Genomic DNA, 15854 nt, shown 5'->3' on the forward strand with positions numbered 1-15854 from the left:
CTCACACGGGTTTCAATTCTCTCCTTTAAAATCGCGAGTGGTCCACTTTTGTCGCCGTACTACGATCCACCCGATCCAGAGCTCTATCTCGCTGTACAACGATTGCCTGTGGTCCCACAGTTTCGTTTCCTGGGTCTTCTTTTCGACAACAAGCTTATTGGCTGCCCCATATCAGACTCCTGAAGGTAGGATGTTTCCGTAAACTCAGTGTCCTTCGCTTCCTTGCCCACTCCTCTTGGGGTGCGGACCGTTCCCTCCTCCTCCGTTTTTATCGTGCTCTAGTTCTGTCTTGCTTGGACTATGGTTGTCAAGTTAATGGTTCAGCTGCTCCTTCCACACTGCACGTGCTGGATCCAGTCCACCATCGTGGTATCCGTTTGGTCACCGGTGCCTTCCCTACTAGCCCTGTTGATAGTCTCCTGGTTGAAGCTGCGATCCCCCCCCCCCCCCTTTTCTGTTCGGCGGTCCCAGCTTCTGGTGTTTTATGCACTCAGTATCCGTTCCTTTCCCACTCATCCTTCCTATTCTATCCTGTTCCCAGACCATGGACGTCGCCCATCCGACTCCCGCCCTCAGGTGGCTTTACCAGTTGGGCTGCGCCTTGCGTCTCTTTGCCGTGATTTTCAGCTTCCTTTTTTGCCCTGACTTCCTCACTGCCTCCCCTCCACCCCTCCTTGGTTAGTTCCTCGGCCTCGAATTCGGATGGATCTCCGCCGAGGTCCGAAAGATTCCATCCCCCCGGTGGTGTTCCGTTCCTTTTTCCGCCAAATTTTATGGGAGTTTCGGGATGCTGTTGTTTTTTACACTGATGGCTCTAAATCTGCTGATCATGTTGGGTATGCCTTCACGTCCTCTGTTGGAACGGAAAGTCATCTGCTGCCACCTACATGTGGGGTGTTTACTGCGGAATTGATGGCAATTTCCCAGGCCCTTACCTTTATTAAACAGTCCCAACACAACCGCGTTTTGTTATGTACGGACTCGGTGAGTGGCCTTCTTGCTACTGACCGGTGTTTTTCGCGCCATTCCTTGGTCTCTGCCATCCATGACCATCTCGCTGATATTCACCGTCCTGCTTGTTCCATTGACTTCCTTTGGGTCCCTGGCCATGTGGGTATCCCGGGTAATGAGCTCGCTGATCGTTTGGCTGGGGGAGCAGTTACTTACCCCCCGTTTTCTGTAACCCCTCCTCAGCGGATTTACGGCTTCACATCCAATCCCACTTCGCACAGTCATGGACCACTTCTTGGGAGGCTACTCCCCTGTCTAATAAACTTCGTGCAATTAAGGTGACACCAGGCCCGTGGCGTTCTTCCTTTCGCCTCTCCCGAAAGGACTCGACCACACTGTGTCGTCTCCGCATTGGCCATACCAGGCTGACCCATGGTTTTATTTTGCGTGATGAGCCACCCCCACTATGTTGTTGTGGAGCCTTCCAGTCAGTAGCCCACATTTTGGTTGAATGCCCCCTTCTTTTGGCTCTGCGTGCTAAGTACAGACTCCACCACACTTTACCTTTGATGTTGGCTGACGATTCCCGGATGGTCTCTCTGGTTCTCGGTTTCCTCCGGGAAAGTGGTTTTTATTCTCAGTTTTAAGGTTTTTCATCTCTCTCTGGTGTTGGGGCAGGGCGGTGAGTGTTTGGGTGTCTCCCACTATAAGCAGTGTTCGGAGATTCCCGATTCACCTCCCTGACCGAAATCCTCTTTTCTTCCCCTTTTACTCTGTTTTTCCCCCTTTTTTAAGGCTTTGTTAGTCTTTCTATTCCCATACGTACTTTCTACATTCTAGCAGTTGTACCTTTTACGTCACAGGTGGTCTTGCCTATGCTGCTTCAGCATAGTGTTGGGTTCGTTCTCTTGCCGACTTCCCTCATTTTGTTTTTTACCAATGACAACATGACTGCCCTTTTACGTTTTTACCTTTTTCCGTTTTATTGTTCTGACTTTACTGAGATGTGCCATTAGCGGAATGGAGCATATTTGAAACAAGGGACTGATGACCTTGCTGTTTGGTCCCTTAAACCTCAAACAACCAACCAACCAACCAAGTATACCATGGCGTATACAGCCGCAAGCAGTAATGGCAGCTGTTTCAAGTCCCCATAAATTGATGTTGTCGGAACGGCCGTCAATTAACCAAAGAGCCAAATATCATCGTGCATTCTGATCGTCAAGTACAGTTTTTAAATTACCCGAATTAGAATGCATGCAGCTACAACGACGTCGTGGACACAAACATTACAAGCCGCTGACAGAGTGCATTATCAGAGAACTTTAGCTTGAGTTAAAACTATACCCTCATAAGCGATGGGTAATGGGTGTGTATGAGTTTCAACGACGAGCGCTAAGCATGTGGTGCCGTGTATCTGAAATGTAATGTATTGTTCTAAGCCACCAGGTTGTATTCAAGAGTAATTACTCCATCGGAGAGAGAGATAAATACACACACCAAAAAAAGTTTTGCATCGACTCGGTTCCAAGAGCTTCGGAACCTGTACAGAAAATTAGAGATAGAGATCAACATAAACAGCACTTCCGCCCTTTTTATTGCTCATGAAAACCACACATTGCATGTTGTACCATCATACAGCGAGTCCTTCAGAGTGGTGGTCCAGATACCTCTAGTACCCAGTAGCACGTCCTCTTGCATTGATACAAGCCCGTATTCGTTGTGGCATACTATCCACAAGCTCATCAAAGTACTGTTGGTCCAGATTGTCCCACTCCTCAACGGCGATTCGGTGTAGATACCTCAGAGTGGTTGGTGGGTCACGTCGTCGATAAACAGCCCTCATCAGTCTATCCCAGGCACGTTAGATAGGTTTCATGTTTGGAGAACATGCTGACCACTGTAGTCGAGCGATGTCGTTATCCAGAAGGAAGTCATTCACAAGATGTGCACGATGGGGGCGCGAATTGTCGTCCACGAAGACGAATGCCTCGCCAATATGTTGCCGACATGGTTGCACAATCGGTGGGAGGATGGCATTCAAGTATCATACAGCCGTTACGGCGCCTTCCACGACCACCAGCGGCGTACGTCGGACTTCATCTACATCTACATTCATACTCCGCAAGCCACCTGACGGTGTGTGGCGTAGGTTACTTTGAGTACCTCTATCGGTTCTCCCTTCTATTCCAGTCTCGTATTGTTCGTGGAAAGAAAGATTGTCGGTACGCCTCTGTGTGGGCTCTAATCTCTCTGATTTTATCCTCATGGTCTCTTCGCGAGATATACGTAGGAGGGAGCAATATACTGCTTGACTCCTCGGTGAAGGTATGTTCTCGAAACTTCAACAAAAGCCCGTACCGAGCTACTGAGCGTCTCTCCTGCAGAGTCTTCCACTGGACTATCTATCATCTCCGTAACGCTTTTGCGATGACTAAATGATCCTGCAATGAAGCGAGCTGCTCTCCGTTGGATCTTCTTTGTCTCCTCTATTAACCCCGCCTGGTACGGACCCCACATTGGTGAGCAATTTCAAGCAGTGAGCTGTGTACTGTAACCTACTTCCTGTGTTTTCGGATTGCATTTCCTTAGGATTCTTCCAATGAATCTCGGTCTGGCATCCGCTTTACCGACGATCAACTTTATATGATCATTCCATTTTAAATTACTCCTAATGCCTACTCCCAGATAATTTATGGAATTAACTGCTTCCAGTCGCTGACCTGCTATATTGTAGATAAATGATAAAGGATCTTTCTTTCTATGTATTCGCAGCACATTACAATTGTCTACATTGAGATTCAATTGACATTCCCTGCACCATGCGTCAACTTGTAACAGATGCTCCTGCATTTCAGTACAATTTTCCATTGTTACAACCTCTCGACATACTACAGAATCATCCGCAAAAAGCCTCAGTGAACTTCCGATGTTATCCACAAGGTCATTTATGTATATTGTGAATAGCAATGGTCCTACGACACTCCCCTGCGGCACACCTGAAAGCACTCTTATTTCAGAAGACTTCTCTCGATTGAGAATGAAATGCTGCGTTCTGTTATCTAGGAACTCTTCAATCCAATCACACACTTGGTCTGATAGTCCATATGTTCTTACTTTGTTCATTAAACGACTGTGGGGAACTGTATCGAACGTCTTGCGGAAGTCAAGAAAGACGGCATCTACCTGGGAACCCGTGTCTATGGCCCTCTGAGTCTCGTGGGCGAATAGCGCGAGCTGAGTTTCACACGGTCGTCTTTTTCGAAACCCATGCTGATTCCCACAGAGCAGATTTCTAGTCTCCAGAAAAGTCATTATACTCGAACATGATACGTGTTCCAAAATTCTACAACTGATCGATGTTAGAGATATAGGTCTATAGTTCTGCACATCTGTTCGACGTCCCTTCTTGAAAACAGGGATGACCTGTGACCTTTTCCAATCTTTTGGAACGCTACGCTCTTCTAGAGACCTACGGTACACCGCTGCAATAAGGGGGGCAAGTTCCTTCGCGTACTCTGAGTAAAATCGAACAGGTATCCCATCAGGTCCAGCGGCCTTTCCTCATTTGAGCGATTTTAATTGTTTTTCTATCCCTCTGTCATCTGTTTCGACATCTTCCATTTTTTCATCTGTGCGACAATCTAGAGAAGGAACTACAGTGCAGTCTTCCTCTGTGAATCAGCTTTGTAAAAAGACATTTAGTATTTCGGCCTTTAGTCTGTCATCCTCTGTTTCAGTACCATTTGGCTCACAGGGTGTCTGGACATTTTGTTTTGATCCAACTACCGCTTTGACATGAGACCAAAATTTCTTAGGATTTTCTGCCAAGTCAGTACATAGAACTTTACTTTCGAATTCATTGAACGCCTCTCGCATAGCTCTCCTCACACTACATTTCGCTTCGCGTAATTTCTGTTTGTCTGCAAGGCTTTGGATGTGTTTGTTTGCTGTGAAGTTCGCTTTGCATCCGCAGCAGTTTTCTAACTTGGTTGTTGTACCACGGTGGCACTTTTCCATCTCTTACGATCTTGCTTGGCGCATACTCATCTAATGCATATTGTACGATGGTTTTAAACTTTGTCCACTGATCCTCAACACTATCTGTACTTGAGACAAAACTTTTGTGTTGAGCCGTCAAGTACTCTGAAATCAGGTTTTTGTCACTTTTTCTAAACAGAAAAATCTTCGTTCCTTTTTCAAGATTTCTATTTACGGCTGAAATCACTGATGCAGTAACCGCTTTATGATCTCTGATTCCCTGTTCTGCGTTAACTGTTTCAAATAGTTCGGATCTGGTTGTCTCCAGAAGGTCTAATATTTTATCGCCACGAGTCGGTTCTCTGTTTAACTGCTCAAGGTAGTTTTCAGATAATGCACTTTAAAAAATTTCACTGGATTCTTTGTCCCTGCCACCTGTTATAAACGTTTGAGTCTCCCAGTCTATATCCGGCAAATTAAAAATCTCCACCCAGAACTATAACATGGTGGGGAAATCTACTCGAAATATTTTCCAAACTTTCCTTCCGTTGCTCTGCCACAACAGCTGTTGAGCCAGGGGGCCTATAGAGACATCCAATTACCATGTTTGAGCCTGCTTTAATCGTGACCTTCACCCAAATTATTTCACATTTCGGATCTCCGTCAATTTCCTTAGATACTATTGCACTTTTTATCGCTATAAACACGCCTCCTCCTTCAGTGACCAGCCTGTCTCTACGGTATACATTCCAATCTGAGTTTAGAATTTCATTACTGTTTACATCTGGTTTCAGCCAACTTTCTGTCCCTAGTACTATGTGGGCATTGTGACCGTTTATTTATGAGAGCAGTTCTGGGACCTTTCTATAGACGCTCCTGCAGTTTACTATTACTACATTAATATTGTTATTCCATGTTGCGTTTTGCCTACTACTACCTTGACGCGTCTCAGAAGGCGTCGTGTCGGGCCTAGGGAGGGAACTCTCTAACCTAAAAAACCCACGTGTGCACTCCACACGTACTCCTCTACCCTTGTAGCCGCTTCCTGCGTGTAGTGCACGCCTGATCTATTCAGGGGGACCCTGCATTTCTACACCCGATAGCGGAGGTCGAGAAATTTGCACCCCAGATCTCCGCAGAATCGTCTGAGCCTCTGGTTTAAGCCTTCCACTCGGCTCCAAACCAGAGGACCGCGATCGGTTCTGGGAACCATACTACAAATAGTTAGCTCAGATTCCACCCCGCGAGCGAGGCTTTCCGCCTTCACCAACTCCGTCAACCGCCTGTATGAACTGAGGATGACCTCTGAACCCAGATGGCGGGACCCATTAGTGCCGACATGAGCAACAATTTGCAGTCGGATGCACCCAGTGCTCTCTATCGCCGCCGGCTTGGTCTCCTCCACATCTCGGATCAGACCCCCCGGCAAGCAGACAGAGTGAACACTGGCCTTCTTCCCCTACCTTTCCGCTATTTCCCTAAAGGGCTCCATCACCCGCCTAACGCTGGAGCTCCCGATCACTAATAAACCCCTCTCCCCGTGTGCCTGCTCGTACCTTGCTGTAGAAGCGGCCACATGTCCACTCACAGGCAGAGGGGGCGATGCCACACGGCCAGCCTCGACATTGACCCTCCACCTCGTGCGCCGCGAACGCCGCTGAACCCGCCACTTCCCTTGGGGAGAGGGTGGCCTAACCGCGCCGGGTGCCCGCGAAGACGTCTCGACAGCAGGGACAGTGGGTGAAGCATGTAACACCTGGGGTGTACCATGCGACGCAACAGACTCCCCACTGCCGCTGCACTCCGAGGCAGCAGCCTGAAACGGCTGACCGCGGCAATAAGCACGTTCAGCTGTTCGCGAACAGTGGCCAGCGCCTCCTGCGTCCGTAGACAGCAGTCACACATCCTGTCCATCCTGAGAAATCAACAATTTACTGTAGAGCGTTAAGCAATCAACTTTTAACGAGACTGCTAATTCACTAAAGGCGGCTGATAGCTGACTAAACTGTGGTTACTCGACACTTCTTGTTGAAAGCAATGAAAATAAGCACTACCTGTCTCTGGACTGTATTCAGAACAAACACTAACACTACTGGCACTACCGCTGACGTGACTGTATTAAAACAAATACGAAGTCTATGGAACACTATTACTAGTACTCGAAAATTAAAGCTTCCTAAAAGCAAAAACACACGGAAGAAAAGTGACAAGTAAGAAAAATACAGTTAATACTTAAATTAACGTAGCTCGCTTCACAGCACATGTGAAGCAGACGGCAGTTACGACGACACTGACGCTACTGGCATTAGGGCTGACTAAAGGGACTCTCTCTGACTGTATTCAAAACAAATACAAAATCTACGGAACACTATTACTAGTACTCGAAAATTAAAGCTTCCTAAAAGCAAAAACACACGGAAGAAGAAGTGACAAGTAAGAAAAATACAGTTAATACTTAAATTAACTTAGCTCGCTGCACAGCAGTTGTGAAGCAAGCGGCAGTTACCACCCCAAAACAGCACCCCAAAACAGCAGGGAAGCTCCACCTTGCTGCACTCGCTGGACAATGTGTCTAAGGCGTTCAGCCTGACCGGATTGCCACCAAACAGGTCTCCAACGATTGTGTGGTTGAAGGCAAATGCGACACTGAACGGTGAAGACAACGTGATGGCAGTCCTGACCGGTCCATTCGGCATGTTGTTGGGCCCATCTATACCGCGCTGCATGGTGTGGTTCAAAGATGGACCTCGCCATGGACGTCGGGAATGAAGTTGCGCATCATGCAGCCTATTGCTCACAGTTTGAGTCGTAACAAGACGTCCTGTGGCTGCACGAAAAACATTATTCAACATGGTGGCGTTCCTGTCCGTTTTCCTCGGAGCCATAATCCGTAGGTAGCGGTCATCCACTGCAGTAGTAGCCGTGGGTAGGCAGACTGAGAGAGGCATGTCATCGACAATTCCTGTCTCTCTGTATCTCCTCCATGTCCGAACAGCATCGCTTTGGTTCACTCCGAGACACCTGGACACTTACTTTGTTGAGAGCCCTTCCTGGCACAAAGTAACAATGCGGACACGATCTAACCGCGGTATTGACAGTCTAGGCATGGCTGAACTGCAGACAACACGAGCCGTGTACCTCCTTCCTGATGGAATGACTGGAACTGATCGGCTGTCGGACCCCCTCCGTGTAATAGGCGCTGATCATGCATGGTTGTTTACATCTTTGTCCGGGTTTAATGAGATCTCTGAACAGTCAAAGGGACTGTGTCTGTGATAAAATATCCACAGTCAACGTCTATCATCAGGAGTTCTGGGAACTGGGGTGATGCAAAAACTTTTTTTGATGTGTGTCTTGTAGCATCCGTTCAGAGAATCCAGATGACAGCTTAGAGGGAAACTGAGCTTCACAACATAGGTCTAGAGTAGTGGTCGTCAAACTACTGTCCACGGACCGCATGCAGCCGGAATCAAGTACTCGTGCGGCCCGTTGTTTTCAGCAGTATTTGATTTTCGTAGTAATATTCATTCAGCAAATAGTAGTCGAATGCAACTATTGACTACTATTGACATTAATAACTTGTTAAGAGCACAATTTTCTTGCCCACAAGTATCAAACAAATTAATTACAGAGTCAGCAGTATTTTCAGATCTGCTTGATTTTAATTGAAGTTAGTGAGTTCGGCCTCAGGTGCGGAGGGATAAGTAGCGCGTCCCCTGCGTCGTTGGAGGATGTGAGAGGGAGACAGTTTCATTGTTTGCCTTCCACCAGCGACAACTCACGGACGTACGCGACTCGTACCGACCAGCTGTTAAGGTATAAATTTCTGACACATAAGTAACAAGGACTCGTGAATGCGCGTTACACAGACGACCATCTTCAGATGCGTTACTTGTTTGTCGGAAGGGACATTAAATTAATTGAGACTATTGTAATAGTACAAAATGAATAGAAGAAAACTGGCTTGTAAATCATTTATAATACTTTCGCGATGGTGATTCATTTTCAATAGTGCATTTAAATTCAAGTGCAAATACTGTTATTAATCAGAGTCGTTCGCATACTTAAGGAAACTAACACTCTTTACCACGCAACTATAGTGCCAGGACTGTTAGATCTCTAAGGTTGGCAGCAATTTCGAAAAGAGAAAAGCCGACACGAAGCGCACCGAATGGCGCTGACTTTTAACGATCAGTAGCTTATCGCGCCCTTACCATTATTCGTCTATTGGGGGCCCCTAACATACTAATCGGTACATATGCTGCCCGAGGTGCCATCCCACACTGTGAATATTGGCTTTTGAGACAAAACCGTTTGACGCCCACTATTCTAGATTGTATAAGCCTCCTCCACAGTGCCGCATGTATACCAACGATCAGTTAAATTAGAGTCATCTACGTTAAACCATCTAGTGATATCTTTCTCCGTGATGAGTCATGACACAGAATCGATGTGACACTGGAAGCTTTCAGGAGCCATTCTGATCCTTGAACGCTCAACCAACTTCGCAATTCAGCTGAAGGAGTTCACATCACTCTCGATGGCGTCCCAGATGTATTCAAAAGAACTGAAGAGAGGAGACTTGGGAAAGGGATGGGGCGAGGGTCACTTGCGAGCGAGCGATCTAACGTAACGGTGTCACTATGCTTTTGGAAGAGGAATAACGGATTTGGATCAAGACTGAATGTTCCAGAGACTGTACAGCACGACATTGTCATCACGGTCTTCAAGAGGCGTGCGGGGAATCGGCATTGCCGTACGTTGGGTAAAAGCCTTCAACGAAGGTCAGCAAACTGTGGCAGACATGTATCGGGCAGGTCGTCCTAGCATTTCTGAAGAAGTAGTGCATGCAAGATTTTGGAGCATCACTTGCAACCAGCTTTGCGAAAGAAGCGGCGACACTTTCTGCGCAACCCACCCATCATTTTGCACAACAATGCGCGGGCGCATTCAGCGCAGGCTGTGGCTGCTCTGTTCGGTCGATGGGACTAGGTAGTGCTGTACCATTCACCATACTCCCCGGACGTAAGTCCTTGTGACTTTGATTTGATTCCGAAGATGAAGGAACCACTTTGTGGCAATTGGCTTCAGAACTGTTCCAGAGATTCGACAGGCAGTAGACCGCTCCATTAGCACCCTCAACAGAACAGGCTCTGCTAACGGTGTACTACTCCTTCCACATCGCTGGCAACGGGTTCTACACTACGCTGGTGGCTGCTTTGAAGGGCAGTAACAGGTGCAAACATGTAACTCTTTTGTATCGGTTGTGAATAAATAGTTGCCACTATTTAAGTTCCAAACCTCGTATAAGCGCTCCCGCAAGATGAGTCGATGGAATGTGTGGTGTCGTATGCGCTCGGCTTGCGGACAATGTACGTAAGGATTACAATGATGACGATGCGTGCTTAATAAGTGAAAGTGATACTGAAACAGATGTCGAACCATGAGGTTCATTGTCCTTGTAGGACAGGGAACCACAAATCCCTCGTCCGGTGAAACGTAGTAAAGGACAATCATTGTGAAAGGAGCCAGTGCTAAACATAATTACGTACAGGAAGATCACCCGCAGCATAGCAACAAAAGAGTTATGAACTGATTTCAAGTAAGTCCGCAGCAATATGATCATAAGCAAGAACTACGCGAATAAACTGGAAGAACTTTTAGTGTGTTCCAAGACGTTTGTTACAGAAACTAACGTCAGATTCCAACAGTATGAAGACGCATATATTATCAACACAGATCAGTCCGGTTTTAACTAACTGTATAGCTGTCAAGGAGTAAGGCAAAATCTTTGTCCGCGTAAGAAGCAATCACACGTTCATTAAAGTCTTTCACTAGTCTTTTCTCCATTTTTCCTGACGCACTGCAATTCACAATGACATTCGGCGTTTGCGCAAGTACCCTATTCACCTGTTGCTGAACTTGCGGTCCAAATACACCATTTTTTTCCTGCAAACATAAATAAAATGTAGGTAAAAGAAATCCTGCTTTGTTCAGAGCATATTGTATGGTATAACTGTGTGAAGTGGCATGCAGCTGGTCTACAGTACATTCCGTGTCGCCTTCTCCAACTAACGATAACGTGCGGGTCGATTTCATTTCATAGTTAAAACCGGACTGATACGTGTGGTTAATATATGCGTCTTCATACTGTTGGAATCTGGCGTTAGTTTCTGTAACAAACGTCTTGGGACAATCTAAAAGTTCTTCCAGTTTATTCGCGTAACTAGCTACGGATATTCACGTGAGGACAAGAGGCACTCGTTACGAAGACTGTGCACGTTTCAAAGATGCTCGGTACAATTTTCAGGATGTGCATGTTAGTGACCTACTAGGTTACGTACGTCAAACTGTTCGGGACATAGATTACACTGATTTCAGGGGAAGCAGTGGATGGTTGCATAACTGGAAGACGTAAGATAACGAAATTTGAAACAAGACGTCAACTTCACGACGCGCAGACAACTGCGGAATCGTCCCGAAAATTTGTAGTTGAGATAAACAAACTTATCTCATCGTTCAGTAAGGAATTTGTTTTCAGCTCCGACCAGTCGGGATTTGAATAGGAAATTCATATGAAACGAACCCTGGAAATTAGAGGTACCAAGAGAGTTGTATCAAGATAGCTAACTTCAATGCCTCAACGCATTGATATACAATTATGCCGACTATTGATCTGAATGGGAAATTGGCTGGAAGTTTATTTATTGTGCTGCGAGAAGTTGGACGTGCTCTGCCCCTACGTTTCTTTCTCGTGTGCGTCATTTTGCAAGGGCAGTAGGGAATATTTACGTCACAGCAAGCAAGAGTGGGAAAATGGGCGTAAGAGAACTACAACTATGATATGAGTGCTTCTTGCCAATGGCTGGTCAAACTAACATGCTTTTGCAGAGGCCGAATTTGTCCAATGGTTCAAGGTGGTATGAACTGCAATGTTACACACTTTTCAGGAGGGATAGTTTGCTCTAAAGAGTATGATTTTTTATACGCATACTCGGATTCAAGCAAAAGCAAGCTTAGCCGCGCGGAGTGGCCGCACTGTTTAAGGCGCCATGCGCGGCCCCTCCCGTCGGAGGTTCGAGTCCTCCCTCGGGCATGGGTGTGTGTGTTGTGTCGGTTTAAGTAGTATGTAAATCTAGGGATCGGTGACCTCAGCAGTTTGGTCCCTTAGGAATCACACACATTTTAACATTTGAAAGTAAGTTTCTGTGACCAGCTGTAGGCCAAAAGCGGTGCTCATACAAAAGTTGTAGTTCTCTTACATCCATTCTTGCTTGCTGTGGCGTAAATACTTCCTACTGCTCTTGCAAGATCACACACACGAGGAAAAATCGTAGGGACAGAGCACCTCCAATTTCTCGCAGCACAATAAATAACTTTCCAGTCCATTTCCAATCCAGATTAACAGTCGGCGTAATTATATACGAATGCGTTAAGGCTTTGTTATTAGTTGATTTGAAATCACTGTAATCTATGTCGCGCGCTATTTGATGTGGATGACGTACTAGGTCACTATCATGAACATTCCGTAAATTGCATCGAGCATCCTTGATATGCGCAAACATCTGTATTTGTAACAAGTGCGCCTTGTCCTGCCTTGAATATTTTTAGTTTTTGTTACGCCCTGTACGGTCGTACTGCTGTGGACTTAGACGAAATCTGTTGATAACTGTTCCTTTAATATGCTGCGGATGACCTTCCATGTACGTAATTATGCTTAGTACCAGTTCCTTGAACAACGACTGTCCTTTGATAAGTTTCACTGGAGACGAGGTTTGTGGCTACCTGTCCGACAAGGACAATGAACTACATGGTTCCACTACTGTTTCAATATCGATTTCACTCGTTAAGCACGTATCGTCATCACCGTATCTGTCATGTAGACTATACATCTACATTTAGACTCTGCAAGCCACCCAACGGTGTGTGGCGGAGGGCACTTTACGTGCCACTGTCATTACCTCCCTTTCCTGTTCCAGTCGCGTATGGTTCGCGGGAAGAACGACTCCCGGAAAGCCTCCGTGCGCGCTCGAATCTCTCTAATTTTACATTCGTGACCTCCTCGGGAGGTATAAGTAGGGGGAAGCAATATATTCGATACCACATCCAGAAACGCACCCTCTCGAAACCTGGACAGCAAGCTACACCGCGATGCAGAGCGCCTCTCTTGCAGAGTCTGCCACTTTAGTTTGCTAAACATCTCCGTAACGCTACTACGCTTACCAAATAACCCTGTAACGAAACGCGCCGCTCTTCTTTGGATCTTCTCTATCTCCTCCGTCAACCCGATCTGGTACGGATCCCACACTGATGAGCAATACTCAAGTATAGGTCGAACGAGTGTTTTGTAAGCCACCTCCTTTGTTGATGGACTACATTTTCTAAGGACTCTCCCAATGAATCTCAACCTGGTACCCGCCTTACCAACAATTAATTTTATATGATCATTCCACTTCAAATCGTTCCGCACGCATACTCCCAGATATTTTACAGAAGTAACTGCTACCAGTGTTTGTTCCGCTATCATATAATCATACAATAGAGGATCCTTCTTTCTATGTATTCGCAATACATTACATTTATCTATGTTAAGGGTCAGCTGCCACTCCCTGCACCAAGTGCCTATCCGCTGCAGATCTTCCTGCATTTCGCTGCAATTTTCTAATGCTGCAACTTCTCTGTATACTACAGCATCATCCGCGAAAAGCCGCATGGAACTTCCGACACTATCTACTAGGTCATTTATATATTTTGTGAAAAACAATGGTCCCATAACATTCCCCTGCGGCAACCAGAATTTACTTTAACGTCTGTAGACGTCTCTCCATTGAGAATAACATGCTGCGTTCTGTTTGCTAAAAACTCTTCAATCCAGCCACACAGCTGGTCTGATATTCCGTAGGCTCTTACTTTATCAGGCGACAGTGCGGAACTGTATCGAACGCCTTTCGGAAGTCAAGGAAAATGGCATCTACCTGAGAGCCTGTATCTAATATTTTCTGGGTCTCATGAACAAATAAAGTGAGTTGGGTCTCACACGATCGCTGTTTCCGGAATCCATGTTGATTCCTACAGAGTAGATTCACGGTTTCCAGAAATGACATGATACGCGAGCATAAAACATGTTCTAAAATTCTACAACAGATCGATGTCAGAGATATAGGCCCATAGTTTTGCGCATCTGTTCGACGACCCTTCTTGAAAACTGGAACTACTTGTGCTCTTTTCCAATCATTTGGAACCTTCCGTTCCTCTAGAGATTTGCGGTACACGGCTGTTAGAAGGGGGGCAAGTTCTTTCGCGTACTCTGTGTAGTCGCACAGTCAAGCGTTTACATCACACATTCCACTGACATTTTGTAGAAACGCTAATATTTTATCTGCCACTTATTTCTTTCGTTTTTAACGAAATGTCAACGTCGGAAACTGTTGTTGTGATTATAACGAAACGTTTACTTTATTTATCGTTGCCGTTGCTCTGCTTTGTATCAACGCCATTAGCACTGTTGTGCGTTACTCGGCAGCTGAGCACGTTGGACTACACTCCTAGCCTCATGCTGTGCGGGCCACTGGGTACTTCCAGTCTCGCCCCCTCCTGCCATGAGCATCCAATATTGTGGTTGTATGGAAGAAAACATCTGAGGCGTGGAATGCTGTAAACATCATTGGCTTTTCGCGACCTCGCACTCAAGCGGCTCATTGTTACATCGAAGCCGCTGGGCATACTGACCCCTGAAACATGTGCGCTGATCCTAGCAGAGTTTGGTTGTACTCTATATTGTAAGCCCGAGGCGCAGCAATTCCGGGAACTTTTGGATAGCACCTCCTAGTAAAACATACGGTGAGGCTAGCTAGCGTTCATTACCAAGGGCTGAATCACGGCCGGTGGCTGGCCTGCAGGCTTACCTGTGCTGGAGTCTGCGTCCTCCGACCTGGTCGGACAGAGATGCGTGGACAGCAGCGCTACCGCCAGCAGAACGCGCGCCGTGCCGCAGCTCATGATGCAGCGCACTTCTGGCTCCGCAGTGTGGTGAGCCCGGCGTCGTTACCGCCACCGCCCGCATCTCGTACCCCCCTCCACCTTTGTGTCGCAGCACTTATGACGAATGTGTTGCATATAGCTTTCCACATCTGCAACAAAGTGCATTACGCAGTTACTATAAACCGTCTATCAAAACCTTGATCCCACCTCTGACCCAGTGACAACAGTTGGAGATAGGGTGGGCAGTATATGAAAGCACGTTGGACTTGGACTCCTCTGGGTAGCTGGGATAATTTGGGAGCTCAGAGTGAGATTTTTACTCTACAGCGGAGTGTGCGCTGATGTGAAACTTCCTGGCAGATTAAAACTGTGTGCCGGACCGAAACTCTAACTCGGGACCTTTGCCTTTTGCGGGCAAGTGCTCTACCGTCTGAGCTGAAGAGCTTCTGTGGAGTTTGGAAGGTAGGAGACGAGGTACTGGCAGAACTGAAGCTGTGAGGACGGGTCGTGAGTCGTGCTTGGGTAGCTCAGACGATCAATCGCTATGGATTGGCAGCGGGCAGCCTCATGAATGTGGCCAAGTCGGCAGCGATGCCCATTGGGAGAGGTCTACAGGAGGACGCTTTAGCTCCACTCCCACTAGTCAACAAGATCCGGTTCTTGGGCATAACATTTACACAGGATGTGCGCCGCACGGTTGCCGTGAACTGTACACAATTACTACAGGCGATACGCACAGCAGTTCGACGGAACCTACTTCGACGGATGGACCTCCTACAGCGTGTGGAATACTTCAACCTTCACGTGGCGACTAAGATGATCCACATGGCTCAGGTCCTACCAATATCGACAGCGATGGCACACAGACTACAAGCAGCGTTTGGATATTACCTTACCGCCGGACTCCTATTCAAAGTCTGCTACGAAACACTCACCCTCCC

At 46.7% G+C, this 15854-nt stretch overlaps 1 protein-coding gene across 1 annotated transcript in view; it reads right to left on the bottom strand.

Moving 5' to 3' along the window:
• Positions 1–14931, bottom strand: part of LOC126123982 (putative per-hexamer repeat protein 5) — a 58879-nt gene extending 43948 nt beyond the window's left edge. The window contains exon 1 of the mRNA XM_049915104.1: positions 14838–14931. Within this exon, the coding sequence (XP_049771061.1) occupies positions 14838–14931 (94 nt within the window). The remainder of the gene's footprint in view (positions 1–14837) is intronic.
• Between the last annotated feature and the right edge of the window lie 923 nt (positions 14932–15854).

This window comes from Schistocerca cancellata, chromosome 1 (assembly GCF_023864275.1).
Source record: "Schistocerca cancellata isolate TAMUIC-IGC-003103 chromosome 1, iqSchCanc2.1, whole genome shotgun sequence".
Taxonomy (NCBI): domain Eukaryota; kingdom Metazoa; phylum Arthropoda; class Insecta; order Orthoptera; family Acrididae; genus Schistocerca; species Schistocerca cancellata.